This window comes from Rutidosis leptorrhynchoides, chromosome 4 (assembly GCF_046630445.1).
Source record: "Rutidosis leptorrhynchoides isolate AG116_Rl617_1_P2 chromosome 4, CSIRO_AGI_Rlap_v1, whole genome shotgun sequence".
In the NCBI taxonomy this organism is placed as follows: domain Eukaryota; kingdom Viridiplantae; phylum Streptophyta; class Magnoliopsida; order Asterales; family Asteraceae; genus Rutidosis; species Rutidosis leptorrhynchoides.
Genome location: NC_092336.1, coordinates 491,612,566 through 491,636,836, shown reverse-complemented (window position 1 = coordinate 491,636,836; position 24,271 = coordinate 491,612,566). Strand labels below are relative to the sequence as shown.

At 31.8% G+C, this 24,271-nt stretch overlaps 2 protein-coding genes across 2 annotated transcripts; one reads left to right on the top strand and one right to left on the bottom strand.

Moving 5' to 3' along the window:
• The first annotated feature begins 953 nt into the window (after positions 1–953).
• LOC139842383 (ubiquitin-like-specific protease 1C) lies at positions 954–4,833 on the top strand. Its single transcript, XM_071832528.1, has 13 exons — positions 954–1,262; positions 1,483–1,537; positions 1,639–1,715; positions 1,815–2,084; positions 2,703–2,776; positions 2,860–2,892; positions 2,985–3,080; positions 3,416–3,503; positions 3,603–3,703; positions 3,801–3,923; positions 4,117–4,231; positions 4,318–4,425; positions 4,559–4,833. The coding sequence occupies exons 1-13, from the start codon at positions 954–956 to the stop codon at positions 4,685–4,687; spliced, it is 1,578 nt and encodes a 525-aa protein (XP_071688629.1). The 3' UTR covers positions 4,688–4,833.
• A 1,181-nt stretch (positions 4,834–6,014) lies between these two features.
• LOC139844670 (uncharacterized) lies at positions 6,015–11,537 on the bottom strand. Its single transcript, XM_071834896.1, has 19 exons — positions 11,290–11,537; positions 9,935–9,972; positions 9,827–9,849; positions 9,055–9,161; positions 8,919–8,970; positions 8,749–8,833; positions 8,311–8,401; positions 8,163–8,201; positions 7,966–8,033; positions 7,806–7,868; positions 7,671–7,726; positions 7,523–7,596; positions 7,341–7,433; positions 7,170–7,271; positions 6,992–7,072; positions 6,817–6,908; positions 6,695–6,710; positions 6,459–6,569; positions 6,015–6,369 (listed from the first exon to the last, which is right to left on the bottom strand). Exons 1-19 carry the CDS (start codon positions 11,398–11,400, stop codon positions 6,262–6,264), a joined length of 1,410 nt encoding a protein of 469 aa, XP_071690997.1. The 5' UTR covers positions 11,401–11,537; the 3' UTR covers positions 6,015–6,261.
• Between the last annotated feature and the right edge of the window lie 12,734 nt (positions 11,538–24,271).

Sequence of the window (24,271 nt, the reverse complement as noted above, 5' to 3'; positions counted from 1 at the left end):
TCTCACGACAAATTGAAAATTTCATGGGATTAAAAGAAAATACGAGCCGCGGAGCCATGAGATTTATCGTTGAGAATTGAGATGTGCAATTATTATCATGGCTCTTTCTTACTCCCTATTTTGTTACGGAGTACAAGACACGACATGTCGAGTGTCTTATTCACGCCGGATTATGGCCATTCACGCAAAAACTTCTCTAACACGCCAATGATACGGTGAAATTGTTGGGATCAATCCCGCACACATATCACTTTCGAGATGGATTCCCATCACACTAAGAATCACATAACCATGTATAAGTCAATAACTAAACGACAAAATATAAAAGCTATACGCACACAACGTTTTTTGTGGAAAACCTCTCAAAGGAGAGTAAAAATCACGGGACCAGCGGTCACTAAAATTTTCACTATATACGAACAAAATTACAAGAATGAACGCTTATTACAACACTCTTGAATATTATCACGTATCTCTCAACACCTCTCACAAACGGTATAGTACAATAATGGAATTCGCTCACATCGTTATTGAATCAACGAAACCACCTCACAGAACGGAGTAAGACGACTCTCATAAACTTTATCTTTTCTCTTTAACTCTTCCACTTTTCTTCTTACACAATGACTACTATTTATACATACACTTCCAAAGTCCCACAAAAAAAAGTTCATAGAATTCCCTAAAAAAAAAAAAAACTCCCTCTAAAACATTCTACTAAAACCTTCCCACCAAAAATACTCCCTCCAAAATATACTTACATTATTTAAATAATTTAAATCAATCAAAAATATAACATAAATGAGTAAATTCAACTATTCGTTTATAAAATTATCTCTTACTATCTCTTATTAACAAAAATACTGTAGACGCTCAAAAACCACCGCACTTAAATAAATCAGAAACGGCGATTTCATGCAAAAACCCAAAACAGGTCGATAATTGAAACGAAGATGCCTCTCATAATCGACTGGGATTTGCTGATGGCTACCGAGGACTCATTTTCCGACGACATTCCACCGGAGATCGTCATTACGCCGTCGAATAATCAAACAACCGACGACGATGACGACGTCACAGACTTTGATTTTCAAAACCAAACCGTCGATCAACTTAAAAGTAGGATTTCAAGTTTCGATAAAAGTATTTCAGCGACAGCTCATAAGCTATCGGATAATGGCGAAAAACTCAGGGCTAAACGCCGGCGATACGCTGCTGAACTTGAACGTCGTAACTGTATCCGTCGTAATCACAAGGTCAAGGTTTTGAACTTTTAATTTACCTGCATTTTCATTTCTAGGGTTTACATGCCTTATTTAGTGTATTTATAGTTTGATTATATGCTGCATAAGTATTTTAATTAGGTAATTAGGGTAAATTAATAATATGCACAATTGTTTAATAGTACTTACAAATTTTGAGTTCTCAGACTATTTAGTATCTACTATGTTATAATTAGTCTCATTATATTTTATTTATTAGGGTGGTGGTATCAAGTTTGAAGAAACGATGCATCTTTCGGATCGAAGTGATGAAGGTTAGGTTTTGAGGACTTCATATTGTGTAATGTTTATATAAAATATGATTATTAGAATCTTTAATATGTTCATTTTTGGTACACGGATAATCGTTTTATAGGTGCTTCGTATCGAAAAGAGAAACGTGATCAGAAGTCTTTTGCTTCACAAAGATTTTCGAAATTGTTGGATGGAAATGTATGATACCTGGTTGAATTCTTTTGCATTTCACTTATGGTTATTGATTAATGGTTGAGGAAGAAAATGATTGTTTAAATTTATTTGTTTTAATTGTAGCAGAAATGTTCAAGGACTGGCAATGCATTTCAAGAAGAATTGTTTTATTTTAAACCCGGTCAAGGAAGAAATATGAAGCCAGCCAGTCAAAGTTTGAGTAGGAGATGGTCTAGTCAGCAGACATCGTCCAAAACAAAACCGTTTCATTGGCCAAACACTCCTTTGTTTGATACCGGAAAACGGAGAACCTCAAATGATGACGAAAAACTCAGTCGCTCTTCTACTTCTTGTCACCAGTCCGTTGAACGAAAATGGGACCTCTTTATTCAGGTTTGAAACTTAGACCTCAACTTGTTTGTTGTGTTGCAGAACTCGGAATTACTAGGCAAGTACTTGGTTACTCGGTCAAACTTGGTCAAAGACGGTCAAATCTCGGCCAAAACTCAGAATTACTTGGAAAATCGGTCAATACTCGGGATTACTCGGAAAATTGGTCAAAATCAGTCCAAATCGGTCAAGATAATACTTGGTCAACATCCGAGTACTCCCTGAAAAGTCCCAACCGAATACTCCCCGAGTAGCGATTTTTGCAACCTTGGTTTGTTATTATCATAAATACCTTATAGCTTTCTTCTAACTAGGTGTTTGGGATTTCGTAACAGATTATCTGCTTTAAGTTGCTAATAATTAGTTCTTGTTTTATGGTTATGTGAAATTTAAATGCCAAACATCGGCTATACATGTCTTAAGATTTATCTTTCTTTGATAGGAAACTTGTTCCACCACACAAAACTTCAACAAAATCGGGACCTACATCTGTAAGTCATTTCTGTTATGTATCTATATGCCTTTAAATTTCATTTTGGATTTTTTAATTCATTTTATTTGTGTGCGTATTCTTTCATAAGCGTTGATAGCCTAAATACTGTATGACCATATGTTTAACAGCCATCAACTTACAGCCTGGTTGATGACGACGAACCTCTGCTTTCGGAAACACCTTTTGAAAAATTAAGCGACTGGTATTGGAAATTTTTTCGTTTATTTGCTTTTGATTTATGATATGAGACATTGGATTTGTTTGATTAATATAATTTATATTCAGCATGAAAGATGTTAAAGTCTACTACCCATCAAGGTATGTAATACAACAATAAGCTTTATTTACCCCTTAGTGTAATTATATATATATTTTTTATGGAATCTGTGTTGGTAAATTTCCTTTAACAGGGATGACCAGGATTCAGTTGAAGTTAATTACTCTAACATGGATAGTATTGCTTCTAAAGCATGGCTCTCATCAAATATTATGAACTTTTATATACGGTAAGAGTTTTGTCAATTATCGTAAACTTTTACGCAAGCATCATGCAGAATTTAGTTCAAATAGTGTCTATTTGGAAAAGAAAGGTTTACAGATGATATTTCAGTCTAATTTTTGCTTGGGTTAACCATATTTTATTTGTAACATAAAAGGGTAATGAGCTTTTCAAATTTCTTATTCATAGTAATCTTTCAAGTTGGTCTACCTTATATTCCATTGTTTTAAAATATCCTTTACCTTTTCATGGTTAAAAGAAATCAGCCTAACTTCGTATAACCCTATTATGAATTTTCCTTTGGAAAGTTGCTTACACTAAACGCTTGCCTCGTTTGACTAGTTATCTTCAGCAGCTGACATCTTCATCAGAAAATGCAACATGCAAGTATCATTTTTTTAATACGTATTTCTACAACAAGCTCAAAAAGGTATATACTTGTCTTTTTTAGATCACATAAAAGATAGGAAAGTATAATGTTCAATGGCTGAGCATATTTGTATCAATGCTAATTCATCTTTGGTTTTAGCTGAATAACAGTGAAGAAGATTCTTTTCTGAAGCTCAGAAAATGGTGGAAACATGTCAACATATTTGAAAAAGCTTATATATTTCTACCGATTCATGAAAGGTACTATTTATTTGGATATTCAACAGCTGTAAGACAGATTATTGGGATGAATAGTAAATTTATATTAATATTATTTTACCTTCTCTTCATTATGCAGCGGTCATTGGAGCTTGGCTATTATATGTATACCTGCCAAGAGTGATGACTTAGGGCCAGTTGTTCTTCATCTTGATTCACTAGCATTACATAATAGCTACTCGATTTTCGACAACGTTAGAAGGTATTATATGCGTATTTTCACTAGATTAACAGATATTAAGCTAATGTAAAATACACATGCTGAAGCAATATATGTTTTTCTCACATTATTTGGCTATTGAATATGTTGAGTTGTCTATTTGTAAAGGGCTTATTGTTCTAAACCATCTTTAACGAAAACTTCATGTACTCTAATTGATTTTAACGTGTTACAGCTTTTTAAAAGGAGAGTGGATGTACTTACAAAATTCAGAAGATCCTTTTGAGCTCCCCATCGCTAGTGAAATTTGGGAAAATCTTGATTGTAAAATAATTGACAGAGAAATTCAGGTAAACTACTTACATGAATATGCATTTTAGAAATAAAAACTAAATCTAATACAAGTTCTGTGATGCTTGTTTGCATCTATGAACAGGTTCCACGACAAAGAAATGCGTATGACTGTGGACTATTTGTTCTATTTTATATGGAGCGTTTCATTAAAGAGGCTCCCGAGAGACTAAAAGAACAAGATTTATCAATGGTACATTCCTTTTTGTACACTATATACTCCATGTCAAATTTTGCTATCTGCTTCAATCATCAAATAATTTAGCTTATATTAGTGAGTACTATTACTATTCACATGGTGATGAAAGTATTTTTTGTGTTATCAGTTTACTAAACAATGGTTCAATCCCGAAGAAGCTTCTAGTTTAAGAGGGAAAATAAAGAATATACTTGTAAAAGAGTTCAAGCTTGCAAAACAGAAAGAAACCACTTCGTCTCCCTCTCCCAACCGTTAGCAACATTTCTCTCACAACTTGAAATTGGTTTTGATGTTCTCATTTGTACAGATATTTTCAGCTTGAAAATATTGAATTACAAAACTAGTGTAGATGGCCACGGGAACACGTAAAGATTCTCACTTGGTTGACTTTAGGAGACCGCTTTTTTTGGAGCTGTGGTAATCATGCTAATATAAGTTGAATTTTCATATCTATATCTATATGTACAACTGTACAAGAATGGACGTGATAATTTTTTGGAGAAATATGAATGAAAGGAATATAATCAATTAATCATGCTAATATGAGTAATTGATTGATAATTGCTTTATATTATATATATATTTACAGCTATATGAGTGGTGGCCAGGGATGGGTTGGAAACAACGAGGGAGTGCTGGGTTGCGTACATCAAAGTATGAGATCGGATTACTTGTCCTTCCGGATAGCCTGAACAGGGAGGACCTTCTACCTTTACAGCTATTCTTGGAAGCAAATGTTGATACAGTCATGTTACAAGTTTCAATCGGGTCATAACACCGCACAAAAGTTCAAAACGTATGACAATAAATAAATAGTAGTATAAACCAGATGCTATAATTTTGTATTCTTCTTCATAAGTTAGAACTTTAGTTATTGCATTATATCAAATTCAAATTCTATATTATTTAGAATAAATTATCCTATATATTAATCACTGTATTTGTATTATTTTATTTTATATATGATATAAAATGAAAAACACTGTATTAATTTATAATCATGTCGTTAAAACAAATTAGAAGACACATGGTCTATCTATTTCTTAATGTTTTGAAAACCAGTTAAACATGCTCAGTTTGACAGGATAAACAGAAAATTGGAGGGTTTCTAGTTTGTTATAAACCAAAATCTTGAGGTGATCGTGGAAAAGAGTCGGAAACGGTAACAAAATTACAAATTATGCTATGTCGCGTACATTTAAGACCATGAACACAAACAATAGCCGTTTACATTTTATTATTATAATTTTCGAACCAGCGTGAAACCATACATTTGATATCTTTATACGACATTACTATTTCAGCATCTTTTATAATGGCATCTGTGATACTATTAAAAATCTTATCGTATAAGAGTACTTTTTTATTTACGTTTCATAAAACATAGTTGGCTAGTTTCCTTTCATTTGGCTTTCTTTGATGGAAAAAATGATTTGTCACTGAATAACTAGGACCATGAATGCTAATCGTATTTTCAAAGACTCCCATATTACCACGAGTGATACAAATACAAGCATACTTGTATTTTGGTTTACTTGTCAGTTGCTGTAACTTCAAAATTGGCGTTGCTAGCAACTTATGAATGGAAATCGAAGAAGTCTTTATTTTACCAAGTAAATCTGACATACAATCAACCATGTACTGCAATAAGATGTAATAACTCGTAATACCTGAGTTGGTTGTAAAAGCCATACTTCACAGTTTTCATTAGTTTTCTACCTATGTTACGTAGTTCTATAATCCAGAAGACCAAAAGCAGGGACGTATACGTATACGTATTTATAATATTTTGCACGTATTCACCTTTCTCCTTGAAACAACATGAGACAATCACGAGAAGATCCTGCGCCTTTTCCTTTCGGGAGTTCCATGTACTTGCGCTTTCATTCCATACATCTTTAGCTGGAAATTTTCAAATGCTTCCGAAACTACTTCCACCTGCAAAGTTGATACTTTTATGAGAAACATAGAATATCCAAATACATGTTCAAGTGAAAAAATGATTCTTTATCGTTGATTAAGATTACCAATTCAGGCTTCTTGGAATACACCCTCACTATCAAGTCCTGATTACATGCTGGCAGCAAGTGACTTATCTGCTCTTTGCTGATTTGGAATTTCTCTTTACTATCATAATCCTGTTTGTGGAGAAATGACAAAATCGATAAAAAAATTCAACCAAGTTTTGTTGTCTTAAATAGATAAATATGTTATCTGATGACATTCTGCTAATCAATCGAGTAGGCGAACAAATTTTAGTTACCTCAAAGAAGTTGATGCTGGATCCATAAATGACAGGGAGATAGAAGATAAAGTTAGAAAACGCCATGTGAAGCAAAAACAAACAAGATATGTCCTATTAATAGACAAAAGTTGTAACAATACCTTTCGAGCGGATTGTTCCTTCCCTTTGTCAAATCAATTTTTACGTTGCTCACTGCTAAATCTTCTTCTCTTAGACTAACCCCGCCAGATTTCTATATAGGAAGTAACCATCAGTATCTGTGTAACTAAGCAAGTAGACTGTATACTGATGTATAACAAGAGAAGTTTTTAAAACCTGTGAACAAATGATATCCTGTGTAGTGACGTATTTGAAATGGTCCAGCTTATCCTTGGGAACCGTAAACTCATTGCAGAACTGCCAAAAATAAAATTAAAGCAAATTTACATCTATAAATGAACCAACTGAGCTCAAATTTCAAATCCAATAACATAATGTTAACATGTGAAATAACCTGATACAGATCTCTCCTCCGAATTCTCCGGATAAGATCTCTTGATTCCTTCAGCTCAGGAGCATCATCAGTTTCAATCGTCTTCAATATTGAATCATCCAACTGCAGATGTTGTATTGCATATGTGAGAAACCAACTGTAAATGCGTTCAGCTTTTAACCGATGTATTACCTTCCAGTACTGAGATGGGTCTTGAATGAACGATGAGATGAGAAGATAGTCATCCGCCTTAACAAGAGCATCCACAAACATGAGTTCTATTGCCTACAAATTGATTTCAAGCGATTACTGTTCAGCTTGGAATACAACCTGTAAATTTTTATATTATCCAATTCACGTGTTTCAACAAGTACCTTCACTTTTGCATGTGTGTACACTGTGCGATGCAGATCAGCACGAGTGTAGAACAATTTGTGGACCGTCAGATCTGATCAATAACATTTAAAATTAGAAGAAAATGGATGATGACAATTTTGAAAAGAAAAAAAAAACGATACTAACATTCTTTGGCACGATAACAAATTTCATTGTCTATAACTTGCATGGTATCCAACAGCCTGAGATGTTACAAAGTGTCATTTGTCAAGAAACTGATTTTACTCGAAGTAAAACGATTGAGTGGACATAAGTCTATACCTTTCAAACTGAAAGTTGCAGCCAAGACCACAAGCTCGAGAGTCACGAACTATGTAATCGAATCTACAATACCAAAATTAGAGAACTAGGTGTCAATGTTTATATGTATTGAGAGACAAAAAGTTGTTTTTGTAAGTCGTGGGAAGAGTAAACAGCATACTTATCAACATCTATGCCATTTCGACCATTTGCAACGATGTCATACAGGAAAACCTTCTCTTCTGAAGTCTGCACAGGTTATGAGATGGAATATGAGGATTTATTAGACACTGAGACCAAACCAAAAAAAAAAAAAAAAAAAGAAAAAAAAGAAAAATCACTTAAAAATAGAGATCATATCAGCTGTCATTTTCTTACTTTTGCTGGGGCATTTTCAGAACTAGCACCGATCATCTCCTAAAAAGGGACGAGAAACCAGTCATTAAAAGATAACAAAAGAGAGGCCAGACAGGCTTCTTAATTTAAGTACAACAAGGCAATAAAAGGTGTGGTGATATGAAACAACCTTCACTTTCGTGAGGCATCCAGAATCTATATCAATGTTGTGCTCATTAACCATGTAATCTATCATGTTCAGAGACATTTCCTCATGAGACCTGCAAACAACCAATCAATTTGATAGTGTGAATCGGTAGAAAACCCATCAGAACTAAAATCATATGTATCTGGCAAGTTGAAACTACTTTGACCAGTAAATCATCAAATTTGTGACATCACTTCAGTAAACAACAAACCAATGAAACTTGAAAACAGGATGCAAACAATACAATTAATTGCACAGTGCAGGCAATAAAGGATTTTGTTCTATAATTAATAAATCAAAGGCAATAGTGAAATGAGCATCCACTCTTGATTAGATTTGCAAACCATTATAAAAAAAATAAGTGAATGATTTGAGTGCAACGTTACAGAGAATCCTTGTGTAAACAAACACACAACTTACCACTTGGAGCCTGGAATAACCTGAGGAAGAAATTCGCGTTCAAACAAATGACTGAATGGCCCATGACCCACATCGTGCAGTAAACCTATGAATGAAAGTAAACTTGAAGAAAAATGATAACATCATAGCAAATGCAGAAAAAGACATTTTGAGCTCATAAACCACAATACCAGCAAGTTTTACAGTCTGTATATCAGAGTGATCAATGTCGAGCTCTAATCCCTACAGTCAAGGCATTTACACTTGAGTAAGTTCTCACTATCAAGATTAAGAAAGTCAGTCAGGGCAATTAAGATAAATTCTTACTTGATGTGCCTTGAGTTTTTCAACAGCATTACCAGCAAGCCAGTAAACACCAACTGAATGTTCAAAGCGAGAATGCACTGCTCCAGGATATACCATGTGTGAGAGACCTGACAAAAAATAAAGATTTGTGATACAACGGAGAAAAATCAGACCAAAAAAAGTAGCACCAAGCCAGGTAGTGCTAGAGTATCTGATAAATAGCATTTGCACAAATGCCGGCCAAATATCAAGAACAATAATCAACGTATGCATCTAACGCTACCGGTAACCTAGTCCAGAGGAAGAGTCAGCTTAGACAACACGTGTCATGACATGGTTGTAAAAATTCCAGCATCTGTAATTCTTCAGAAAAAAAATTCCAACTAGTTGATTTTTAGTACAGGTTATTATTAATCTTTATGGTTAATACAATATACAGAAGGTTATAATTATAGCGTTTCCAAATTGACAACTTATCACTTATGTACGATAAAACGTGTGTGTCATGAGTTCTTTCAGGAACACACTCCAACAGAACATCCTACCGATTTCACATCAAAATTATGGAGGGTATGTTCTCTTCGTTACAAACAACATCATATGAGAAACATGAAGATATATTTATTGAAGTTTCGTATAATAAACTCATTAATGGAAAAAGAACTAATATGAGCATAACTACATATATAAATAGCATTAAAAAGTACAGGTAACTTGTCTTTTCTCTAGTAGCTCTTCTAGAGGAAATTAAAAAGCTATAATGAAAGACGAACAGAAGTAAGTCAATGCTTACCAAGTTGTTTCAGATCCCGAAGCCTGCAATTGGTAAACAGTTAGGAGAGTATTGATGCAAAAAAACAGTAAGGGTTTGAACACGTATAATCAGAAGGAACAAACTTGCCTTTGAAACTGCTCAGTGTCGATAAATTTCAGCGCGAGCTGCAAATAAAAATAAAAATAAAAACAATGTAAATGTTATCTCAAAACGCATGTGCATTAATAGAAAGCACTAAGCTGAAGACGGACTTAATATCCACATTATGTCCCATGACATCAACAAACAATTCGAGGAGTATCAAGTATCTCTTTGTCCACCTTACCTTTTGATGATGAGAAAGTAATCTTATACAAGATTCATGAACGTCTGTGGTACCAAAGTTACTGCATAATATAGATGCTAATGATTCTAGCAATTAACAGCGCAAAACGAGTGCAAACATCAAAACTAGAGGTTTTTTTAATCGTTGCCGTTCAGATATAGATATTTCTCTTTTCAGCTGTTTCATTTGAAACAAACAGTCTTCTCATATCACTTGAACTAATTTAGAACATCCTCACCAGTATCCTTCAGATACTATCGAGCCTTTAACAGTAAATTTAGTGAACGTTATTGGACCTAACTTTCGTACGAACAAAATTTAGCAACTAACTCTACAACTTACTGCTGTACTAATTTAGAAATAGCAAAGTTAGCTAATAGAGTTATACATTTTGCAAAGTTGACTTATATGCCAGAATTAGATTAATGTTTCTGAGATAACAACGGAAATTCATTGAATATAATCACAATAATGTCACTATTGAAGTCTAGTAAATGCAATTGAAACTTACTATCGTCAAAATTAGAGACAACTTAACAACCTATAATTCGTTAATATTGAGCTAGCGTAATTCACATGAGTAACACATTTCACAACTTTCATTTAATATAATAATAATAATACTAAATATACTAATACTATAAGCAAGTGACTGGAATGACCAAAATACATGGAGATAATCACAAACAGTGCAATTAAACCTAGCTAGAAATTAGGTGCGAATATCCTAAATAAAACCTAAAATATATCTACGAGTGTTAACGAATAAACATTAAACAAATATCTAAAAAATCTATCTCAAAATAGATTAGAACTTTGATTATAAAATGATATTCTATTAAATTAAGCACGAATTTAATCCGCTAATAGAACTTTAATTATGAAATGAAATTATATTCAAATAAGCACAAATATAATCCGCTAGAGCTACTTTAATATATAATTAACGACACATAAACTCAGATTAACTCGAATAAACATCTGAACTGTGAAATTGAACAAATAAATTCTGCGGTTTAAAGTTCGTGATAAGCTAATATAAACGATTACACAGAGAATTAAAGTAACTACAGTATCAATTAACCGCGTACATTAACACATATCTGAGATAATCAATAAATTGATGCGGTAATAAGTTTGAGTGAAGATATCATACCGGATCGAGATAAATGTTTCCGTGAACGTTATCGTGAACGTGCTTCCATAACCGTCGATCTTCCATCGACGGCGACGCGTGGTTGCTACTTCCTTTATCGAAAGCTCCCATTCACGGTAACCGTCACCGGTTACGTTACGGTTACGTTCCTTGAAACAAATGAACTTAGACTTTCAGAGAAGAAATGTGTAATACAAAATATAAAATGAGTTTTACGGAGTATATATTGGAGGGAATAAAGGAAAGCGAATGTTACAGGATTTTTGGAGTGATGGTAAAGTAATGGGAAAGCGCCAAATAAAATAAATTGTACGGAGTAATTCCTAAAAATAAAAATGGAAATTCTAACTGAATTGGAGCCACATCCAGATCCCGTCCCAATAATTCCGATATTTACAAAGTGGACCTTTTACTTTTATAAAAAACCACTTGAAGACCCCCAACTAACTTCAAAGGCTGTTTTAGTGACTTTTATGATTTTGATTTATGATTAAAGTCTCGGTTCAAAGTATTAGAGTAACTATTTTATAACTCACGATTTCATATGACTCATATACAAGTTGATATTAAATTGAATTATTTTTTTAGAAAGAAATATATAATATATAAATTAATAATAGAATTAATGGAGTTGAAATAAAACACTTCATGTAATATGAATATGATAAAAAAAATGAAAATAAATCATTCAATTGGATTATATTAGAAAAACTAGTTTAAAAATCCGTGAATTCACGGGTTTGTTAAAAGAAAACATAAAAAGAAGACTACTAAAATAATCATAACAAATATATATTATCATTTAAACTTTATATAAGTAACATATAACATAATAAAAATGTAGATGTGTTACATGATAGTAGTGTTGATCGTCTATATTTGCTATTGAGATTTTTTCCTTCAAACTTACATCCTCTTATCCAGATCCAAACAAACAGTAACTAATGAACAATATATATCATGATTTCGTTGTATCACGTTAGATATCATGTCAATGCCTACCTTCTGTTCCTTTGATTAGTATCTTGTGCAGGTCCCAAGTCCAACAACTCCGAATTCATCCATAATCTCAATGTATTTCAACATCTAGCAAGCTACACATAAAATTAAAATAAACACATGAAGCTAATGTAAGATAATATACTACGAATAGACCATTTATGATCAATTTATGTTGTTTGCTTCGAGTTAAAGTCGTTATGTAGATGACTACAAAAAACATGTTTTATTTGGCTACTGTCTATTTTTATTTTGTAATTTGGCCAAGTTACTGCAAAATATACCAACTAATTTCTAAAGTTAACATCAGTAGAGTGTGGTGTCAAATTCGTAACAAAAAAAACCTCTATCCCCATTACAATTAGTTGGCTATCAAAATTTAAGCAAATGATACTATCAATTTCCATCAAAGCCACATATTCAAACACAGATTATAATAAAAAGAATTATCAAAAAATTTCAAATCTAACAACGGATCTTACCTCATACGGAGTATTCGATTGTACGTTTGAGGAGGCTAGCAGCAGTTTCACTTCACCATCCAATGGCATTGATAAATTGTAAGTATATTAAACAGCATCTTTCTAACAAATTACAAAAAAAAGAAAGAAAAAAAAAAGAAAAAGGATATATCGAAAAAAAGGGTATACCGAGAAAACCTATTGATTAACAATAGTAAAAAGAAAGTATAATGGTTCAAACTTTTTTAATACCTCATGCTGAAAAAACTAAGTGTTATAATATGAAGGTTTCTTAAAATCAGATGATATCTATATTTATAATAAACAAATTAAGTGTATAAAACACCTAGAAATAAAAGGACAATAAGAAAACAATGGATAACTACTAACAGGTTGAAAGAAACATCTTTGTAATAAAAGTAGAGTGTGCTTTTATATATCTTCAAAGCATCTATATACAAATACATATTACCATTAACAAAACAAACAAAAGATAAGCACTACGTAAAGTAGCAAGTAAGAGAAGTTCATACCATATGAATGCATTTCTCTCAGACATTTCATCAAACACATTGCATGCACTTTCAGGATGGCTATTTATCTTCATTCTTTAAGCATCTGTAATTGATCTAACATAAAAAATTATGAGACAAACCTTCAATTGTATGGCCTCTATCTGATAGAAATTTCACCTTTTAAAATTCATCGAAATGGCTTGTGGCTTGTCTTCAACTAAGCAACAAAAATTATATAAACAAAGACACCAAAATAATTATCAAACTGTTACCAATGAAATTTCAAGCAGATAATCAATTATCAAAACACATTACTGAAAGTAGCTGAGGAGCAAAATGTTCAAGAAAACCTGGCCCATAAAGCTCTTGCAGCCAACCCTAGAAAATAAGATCACCTCCATTTGCAGCAACTCTATGATATGAAACACAAAAAAGTTGCATTAAGAAAAGATTCAAAAAGAAAATAACTCAGATATCCACTTGAGGTAATGTTTGAACTCCCCAAAGCCTGATTACTACAATTTCTTTTAAATGACTTGATATAAATAGAAAGCATACTAGCATAAGCACCTTAAATAATTTGTTGGTGAGCATACAAACCCAAAGGCTGTAATTGCTATATTATTAAATTCAAAAACCTTTCAGAGAGATGAAACTCAGCAAACTCCACTTTAGTTTTTATGTCCGAAATAACAAATCATTAATGTACAAAATTTGTTTGACATAAACAAAAAATACCTTATCTATAACAAAGAAGAAAAAAGTGTTTGATTTTGATAATAGAAGTACCTTGTACATGACTTCGACTCCTTGAGTCCTTATTTGTATTACTCCATAAAAAACTAAGCTTATGTTCATATGCGTAAAAAAAATGTTGCAAGAAAGAGATTAGACTAACAAACTGTGACGACCCGGGAATTTCCGACCAAATTTAAACTTAACCTTTATTTGATTTTGACACGATAAGCAAAAAGTCTGTAATGTTGAGTCTCGAACATTTTGGAACTACGTTCATATATTCAATTGACCTTCGACTGTTCCCAATGATTCACGAACAACTATTTGTAAATAGATTCACATATTTAAGTATGTATATATATATATATATATATATATATACACACACACACTATGAAAAATTACCTAATTAATAATATGTAATAGTATTATATTAAATGACATGTTGAACATATAGTACTTTTATTATTAACATCAAAATTAATATTATTAGTACCAGTAAACACTTATGTTTGTCGAGAATAAACATTATTATAAGAATAATTGGAACCACAATTTTAATTTAATAGTATTGTTATCTTTTTCAATATTATTATTATTAATATCTTTTTAGTTATTAAATAATACAATCTATTATTTATAATATAAGTATTTCTATCAGTGTTATTAATATTATTATTTATAGCATACAAATATGAAATTTGATATGTAAAAATTGTTATATCATTCTTATTATTAATGATGTTAATATTAATATAATTAGTATTATTATTAGTATTATTATTAATATCATTAATCATTAATAATAGGATTTTTCTAAGCATAGCCCTAAGGGCTATACTTAAGCTTTTGAAACATGCATTAAATAATTGTACTTAGTTGAAAACTACCCCACTAACTTTATAATAACTTCCTTCCTAACACTTTTGTACTATCAATCATGCACACAATAATTTCTTAAGCATAGCCCTAAGGGCTATGTTTAGAAAAATCCTTAATAATATTGTTATCAAATTAACCAAAATTATTATTATTGTGACTTATTATTATTATTACTCTTATTATTATTAATTAATAATATTATTATTATTAGTATTTTGAATTTTATTAATATAATTATAATTAATAATTATTAAAATCTATAATATAAATCATAAATAAGGATTGGGAATCAGAAACAGATTAATGTTGCTTTCAAGGTTTACAAATTCGTACCAATCACGAATTAAACTGATAGATAGATTACAAATTCTGTTATAAATCAGAATCAAACTTTTGTATCTTTTCTCTTGTTTCTGTCCTTCTCCTCTTATTCGTGATTCCATGTCGACTAATATCTTCTCAATAATACAAGACTCAATATATTCTTGTCTCAACAAATATCAATCACTTATATCACAAAACCACCTAACCTGACCACCTTAGGATGACCATGAATCGCCATGACCTCGAACCACCATTTTAAACTTTCACCCACTACAACACCATCATCAACGCACCTGCAGACCACCATCTTGATCACGAAGGCCACCACCCACCAATCTTCATTTAAACACAATCATCACAACCGCTAGCTGCTATACCAATCTCTGTGCTATCTTCTGCTCGACAAGAAACCCACATAAAATCATGAAGAGCTGCTCGAATTATCTGTTATTTTGTAGCTGTTTTAACAACCAAACATCACAAACCCGTCGTACCTTCTAATAATGATATTATATGTATCCTGTTGTTGCTATATCATTTAAGGTTATAATCCATCGATCTATCAATGCCTTTTGTTTATTCAACGTAAAGAAACAAGAAAGAAAAAGTCGTAAAGTTAGTTGATTGATTGATAGTTTGTGCACACGATTAAAATAACAATTGGAGAGGGGTCAGGGACGTCTTTTTCTTGGATTCCAAAACACCCAGTACATCTTCATTATTTAAATCAAACCATACACCTTGGATCGGGCCAAATGTTTTCTCTTGGGCTCTCCTCTTTCTTTCTTTTGGATTAAGACAAGTTAGTCCATTTACGCTTTTATACTGTTGGGTCACCAGAAAATCATACCCGATTGATATTGCTGTTATCTAAATTGTGTTTCTATTTCGGTTCTACAACGAATACGATGATGAAGGATCGTGATGATAATCGAGGTAGATGATAGATAATAAGATATATGATGATGATGTTAAAGATAATAAAGAAGATAATGATCTTAACCTGCTACTGCAACAGCTCGATATTTTTTTTTTGCCGTTTTAATCTTCATCGAACCATCTGCAAATTACCACTATTAATGTCTTCGTTTTCTGTTTCAATTGGAAGAATCACCACCTCCATCACAACAGTGAAACACCACCATAAAATCTGCAATTACCTTCGTAAACTACTGTTGCTATGGTGGTCATTAAAGGCTGCTACAATCTGTAAATTTATATTACGATTTATATTGATTCAAAACCCTTTAAGGATTTATTGGACTAATTACAAGGTTGGGCTTAGGTGATATAGATTTATTGGGCCGATGACCAGTAAATTATTGTTGGGCCGTTATTAATTGAGTGGATTGTAAATGGGAACCAGAAAACATACGGGTTATATTATGTGCGGGTACTACATATTCAGAAAGACAGAAGTGGAGGGATGGTTGGGAACGTGTGTGTGACCGAGAGGTTGCAGGTTCGAGTCCGAGCAGTGGCAGTTTATTCTTTTTAAAGCTTGTTTACTAATTTGAGGTAGAATTATTTTTATCCTTATTATTATTAGTATTATTATTATTATTATTATTATCAATTATTATTATTATTATTATTAGTATTATATTATTTATTATCTATGATTGATTGTTATTAAGTAAAATAAATATTATTGTTATTATTTATTATCATTATTATTATTCTACCATTAGGATTAATATTACAATTAAACCAGTATCATAATTACCATTAGCAATAAAATTATTAGTTTTATAGTTATTATAATTATCATTATTATTATCATTATTAAAAATAATTATTTTTGCTAACTTTACTTTATCATTATTAGTAAAACTATCATTTTTATTAAAATTGCTACTATTAATATCATTATTATTATTATTCTTAATCTAGAAATTATAAAATTATTAATTTTACAAAAACTAAAGATTTATATATATAAAATATATTTACCACATAAAGTATATTAATATTACATAAAATTATGTTTTAACTAATATTATTGATATAACATTAACTAAATATCAAATAAGTATCATAACGTATTATAATTATTAATAAGATTATATATAAGAATATTGACCTTAATACATAACAAAATATATAAACTTAATTGATTTATATTATAGTGTGTTAATATATATACTTAATATAGGTTCGTGAATTCGAGGCCAACCCTGCATTATTCAGTTGTTCAATATAGTCATATGTATTTTTACTACAAAATACATTAGGTGAGTTTCATTTGATTCCCTTTTACTCTTTACATTTTTGGGACCGAGAATACATGCACTGTTTTTACAACTGCTTTATTAAATTTTGTTGAAATATATTTTGAACTGCGAATACATGAAATGCTTTTATAAATGTTTGACGAGATAGACACAAGCAAAACATTCCTCGAATGAATTATTATGCAGACAGAAGTTCTGCGGATTATTGTTGAATTATGTAGACATGATAATTGCCACCGTTGAATTATGTGGACATGATAATTGTCACCGTTGAATTATGTGGACATGATAATTGCCACCGTTGAATTATGTGGACATGATAATTGCCACCATTGAATTATGTGGACATGATAATTGCCACCATTTGATATGAATGTTATGTATCGAGAGAATGATTTTATACACAGGTTATGTGTATGTTATTTTGTGCACAAGATATGTGTACGGTTACTAAGATTTATGAAAAATGGTTGCGTACACGAGAAAGGTGTACTGTATTTAAAAGATATCGCATGTGCATTACAGGTGAGTATATGATTCGGGCCCATTTGTACCATGCAGGATTTAAATCTTGTGGTCTATCAAAATGTTGAATTTTACTGTTTTATGATAAACTTATGAACTCACCAACCTTTTGGTTGACACTTTAAATCATGTTTATTCTCAAGTATGAAATAAATCTTCCGCTGTGCATTTGCTCATATTACATGGAGTCGTTCATGGCATATAGAGTTCAGAAACTCGCAATGGGATCAACTGTTGAAAACTTTGTCCAGATGGATTAGGACGGGTTGTTTCAGTTGGTATCAGAGCAGTGGTCTTAGTAAACCAGGTTTGCATTAGTGTGTCTAACTGATAGTCGTTAGGATGCATTAGTGAGTCTGGACTTCGACCGTGTCTGCATGTCAAAAGTTTTGCTTATCATTTTTGTCGGAAATCATCTGCTTATCATCCTTAGGAAATTGCATGCTTATTATTCCTAGTCTAGACACATCTTACTGCATTGATTGCATGAATAGTGTATAGACAAATCCATATCTTAGCGTATCTGTTACTATAGACTTTATCTGACACGTTTCCTTAATTTCCTCCGTAAACTACGGGATCTTCTGTACTATATTAGATATTCTATATACTTAGAATATTATTCGATAACCGAAAATCAATTCATATCGAAAATCCTTCATCTGATCGCACGAGATGAATCCCTCAACCAGTTTGAGTCCCTCAGATTCCGATAGCTATTCCAACATGGATTTTCACTCGAGCTCCGAAAGCAGTATGACCGGAATGGATCAACCAATTAGCCATCATCTGTTCTGGATGAATTAAGGATGGGTTCGTAGCCTCCTCAATCATTGGAGACAAGAAGAAGGCGATCCTTTCCATCCATCACATTGCCCTCTTGGCGGTGAACCTGAAGCACTTACCGGCGAACCTGTTCGAGATACTATTTTCTCACTCATTTCCCGAATATCTCGCCACGATTATATTCTATCTAAAATTCTAAACCTTATTCATCCGTTCGTTCCGACCGATAATCATCTTGGAGTAATCGAAGAAGTCAACGAGCTTCGCACTCGATTAATAAATTTGCAGAATATGGTGCAAGATTTACCAGCTTCAGCAACATCACCGGTACCAACAGTACCAACGGCAACAGCACCAGTACCACCAACAACCCAAGTTTCAACATCACACGCCTCAACATCTCATTCTGTATCTCGAGTATAATCACCGTTCTACGTATCGATATACATCAATTATCTTCATTCTTCATGGCGATTATGTAATCTCTAAAGTCTTAGAGATTATTTATTCTAGCTCAAACCGAAAATCAAATGAGTTTAATAGCATATTGACTCATTAAATCCATGATTACATCTGAAGAAAATATATATGTATATATGTTTTCATAAAGATTGTAATTAAAAATTATTTTGTGCAAACTGATTATGGTGAAAATATTTTAACGGGTAGGTAATACCCGAGGAATATTTAGATTTCTCCTTAATAAATTACACTGTACATTCTTCGAAGCTGATTCAACAGTCATTTACTATCCTACTTACAACCACCGATATACGTATCCATTCATCGCAGAATAACCATTTTCATTCAATTTCATATTTGAATTTTGACCTATCAGAATACAACAAGTGGCATAATGAAGAAAACATTTGACAAAATAAAATTTGTTAGAAACAAACGAATTAACTATAAGAAAATTTTTGTTAAGAATCCACGCTAACTGTTTCCAGCTAACTGTTCCTAGCTAACTGATTACATTTTATTTATCGCAGTTTATTTATCGCAATTTTATTTATCGTCATTTAATTTCTGTTATTTATTTTACGTAATTTAAATATCGGGACAAGTATACAAGGTTTTGACATATCATATCGACGCATCTATATATATTATTTGGAATAACCATAGACACCCTATATGCAGTAATGATCGAGTTCTCTATACATGGTTGAGGTTGATTCTACAATAATATATATAGTTTGAGTTGTGATCGAGTCTGAGACATGTACACGGGTCACGATACGTATTAATTAATTCGAATATTATATATTAAAAATAAATTATATATGAATTATTGGACTGTTAATTGTAGACTATCGACTGTGGACTAATAACATTGGACAATTAAAATGAATTAAAATATTGATTATAACATATGAAACTAAACATTTCTTCAAGTTTGCCACTTGATTTCATCTTAAACCTCATTTGTATTTTGACGATTACAATCTGCGTTCAAACCTTTCATAATTATTGAAAACACCTCAATCGAGAGGATGAACCAACCGTACTTCATCTACAGAAGGAAAGATTTATGCATATAGTTATGTACCTGAAAACTTTCGGAACCTGAGTAAACGATTAACACGTATTTGTGCTAGCTCCTTTGGCATTATTATTATCGAAAATAACCATACAACTCTTTTCAAAATAGACAATTTTGTCACAGCTCCATCAAGTCAACTTCGACTTTTCGTTCGAAACAACCTTATTATAACCTTGATATATATATGCGTGCACTTTTAATGATACCAAGGAACCTTTTATATTCCACCATATTACCAGCAGATGTACCAGCAACCTCGTCACTTCTTGGTTTAAATCTCTCCGATAAATCATTATATTTATTCATTGAAACCTTATCATATACTCATCCGCATCTTGTAACGAGAACTGCCATACCAATTACCGGGAATCAGCAATCAGTACTTTGACGACTCACAGCATATCTACATCAACAGTCATATGTACAACATTTATCTCTTAGAATTATGATCTTTCATTCTGAAATTCTGAAAAGCACCCAGTCTACAAATCAATACCACAAATTCTGAAAAAAGGCTGAATACAGCGGCAAAAACTGTACACGACCTTAACTGTCGAAAGTTTGATGATAAAGAATGGAGTATTGGAAACATTCAATAGAAAATTTAGTACCGAAAAGCGGATTATGCGAAACTATGAAGGAAGTCGTGGACAAATCACAAAGAATAAGTTTGACTTCAAAGAATCCAAATGAATCAATGCCTGCTAAAGTCTTTAGCGAATATCTTGCTCCTTACTCTAAACCCTTGCAGCCAATAGTTTCTATCATCCTCTGATCTTAGATATTCTGAGATATTATCGTATCTTTCATTATAAATATCCTCCATATTTCTGAAGATATTTTCATAACTATTCTTATCTAAAATTATGAATCTTTTCGTGCTATCAGTGTTACATCGTTTCTATATTCTGTAAACTTTCAAGCATAAAATATGAATGTTATTGAAGTAATGTTGGGAACTGATGCATGAGTTAGTATAATATAATGACACTTGATCAACGTGATTATATTACAGTAAGTCATGCTGAGTTTTTAAGGGAACGTGATGATTCACAGATCAAAACGTCATCGCGTGTCATGTTACATAACTCTTTCATTCTGCTTAACTTCTGAATATATCAAGAAAATATATTCTTGATAGTTATATTCTCAGTGATTTTGGTAATTTGACAAATCAAATCGTGCTATTACGTTCTTCCTTGTTTAGAACATTAAGTTCATTCAAAACTCCATACCTACGAATTCTGGACCATTAGTTGCGAAAAGAAAAGAAAAGCATGAAGCTCCGAAATAGAAAGTGGAGTATAAATCGCAGGAAATAGGAGGGAGTATTAACTGTGGATAACAATGATTATAGGAAACAGAAATAGGGACATTAAAATATAAGGGGAGATATAAAGCCCAATAACAACACGGAAATTACAGATCGTGTATATCAATGTTTATCGCAACATAAAGACACGGAAGAATTAAAAACACTATAACCCCAAGGGCGAAGTAAAAGAAAACAGATTTCCTCCGGTGGAAGTTGGAAAAGGAGAATGATTGTTGCAATAGTCAGGATAAGGACAAGGATCAGAACTGGATTAAGTATTTTCACAATCTTGTGGATGTAAGAACCATGAAAGAAAGTATAGGAATGGTGAGAAAAATGGAACGAAAGAGCTTAATTTATATTGGAAATATCAGACAGAGTAATCGAAGAAAATCACCGTATTTAATTATAGAGATCTTAATTTCCTTATTCACTGAAGAATCAAATCTTTTAGATTTCGGAGATTTTCTTTAAATCCCTTGAATTCCAAAATTCAACCGAGACAACATCAAAAGCTAAGATGCACCTTATTTTCTAAATTCAACCATGACTACGTCAGAAGTTAAGACGAATCTTTATTTCTTCATCTCACTCTTTTGTGATAACTTCATTCGTACCGTTCGAATAATCGAATTGTTTTATCTGTATTACTCAATAATGATAAAACACTACTTATCAACTCATATTCATCATGAAAACATTTTTATTGTTAGCCATGACCACCTCGCACAAATTTCGGGACGAAATTTCTTTAACGGGTAGGTACTGTGACGACCCGGGAATTTCCGACCAAATTTAAACTTAACCTTTATTTGATTTCGACATGATAAGCAAAAAGTCTGTAATGTTGGGTCTCAAACATTTTGGAACTACGTTCATATATTCAATTGACCTTCGACTGTTCCCAATGATTCACGAACAACTATTTGTAAATAGATTCCCATATTTAAGTATGTATATATATATATATATATATATATATATATATATATATATATATATATATACACACACTATGAAAAATTACCTAATTAATAATATGTAATAGTATTATATTAAATGACATGTTGAACATATAGTACTTTTATTATTAACATCAAAAATAATATTATTAGTACCAGTAAACACTTATGTTTGTCGAGAATAAACATTATTATAAGAATAATTGGAACCACAATTTTAATTTAATAGTATTGTTATCTTTTTCAATATTATTATTATTAATATCTTTTTAGTTATTAAATAATGCAATCTATTATTTATAATATAAGTATTTCTATCAGTGTTATTAATATTATTATATATAGCATACAAATATGAAATTTGATATGTAAAAATTGTTATATCATTCTTATTATTAATGATGTTAATATTAATATAATTAGTATTATTATTATTAATATCATTAATCATTAATAATATTGTTATCAAATTCACCAAAATTATTATTATTGTGACTTATTATTATTATTACTCTTATTATTATTAATTAATAATATTATTATTATTATTAGTATTTTGATTTTTATTAATATAATTATAATTAATAATTATTAAAATCTATAATATAAATTATAAATAAGGATTGGGAATCAGAAACAGATTAATGTTGCTTTCAAGGTTTACAAATTCGTACCAATCACGAATTAAACGGACAGATAGATTACAAATTCTGTTATAAATCAGAATCAAACTTTTGTATCTTTTCTCTTGTTTCTGTCCTCCTCTTATTCGTGATTCCATGTCGACTAATATCTTCTCAATAATACAAGACTCAATATATTCTTGTCTCAGCAAATATCAATCACTTATATCACAAAACCACCTAACCTGACCACCTTAGGACGACCATGAATCGCCATGACCTCGAACCACCATTTTAAACCTTCACCCACTACAACACCATTATCAACGCACCTGCAGACCACCATCTTGATCACGAAGGCCACCACCCACCAATCTTCATTTAAACACAATCATCACCACCGCTAGCTGCTATACCAATCTCTGTGCTATCTTCTGCTCGACAAGAAACCCACATAAAATCATGAAGAGCTGCTCGAATTATCTGTTATTTCGTAGCTGTTTTAACAACCAAACATCACAAACCCGTCGTACCTTCTAATAACGATATTATATGTATCCTGTTGTTGCTATATTATTTTCCGCTATCCGTTTCTGTTTAAGGTTATAATCCATCGATCTATCAATGTCTTTTGTTTATTCAACGTAAAGAAACAAGAAAGAAAAAGTCGTAAAGTGAGTTGATTGATTGATAGTTGGTGCACACAATTAAAATAACAATTGGAGAGGGGTCAGGGACATCTTTTTCTTGGATTCCAAAACACCCAGTACATCTTCGTTATTTAAATCAAACCATACACCTTGGATCGGGCCAAATGTTTTCTCTTGGGCTCTCCTCTTTCTTTCTTTTGGAGTAAGACAAGTTAGTCCGTTTAAGCTTTTATACTGTTGGGTCACCAGAAAATCATACCCGATTGATATTGCTGTTATCTGAATTGTGTTTCTATTTCGGTTCTACAACGAAGACGATGATGAAGGATCGTGATGATAATCGAGGTAGATGATATATAATAAGATATATGATGATGATGTTAAAGATAATAAAGATGATAATGATCTTAACCTGCTACTGC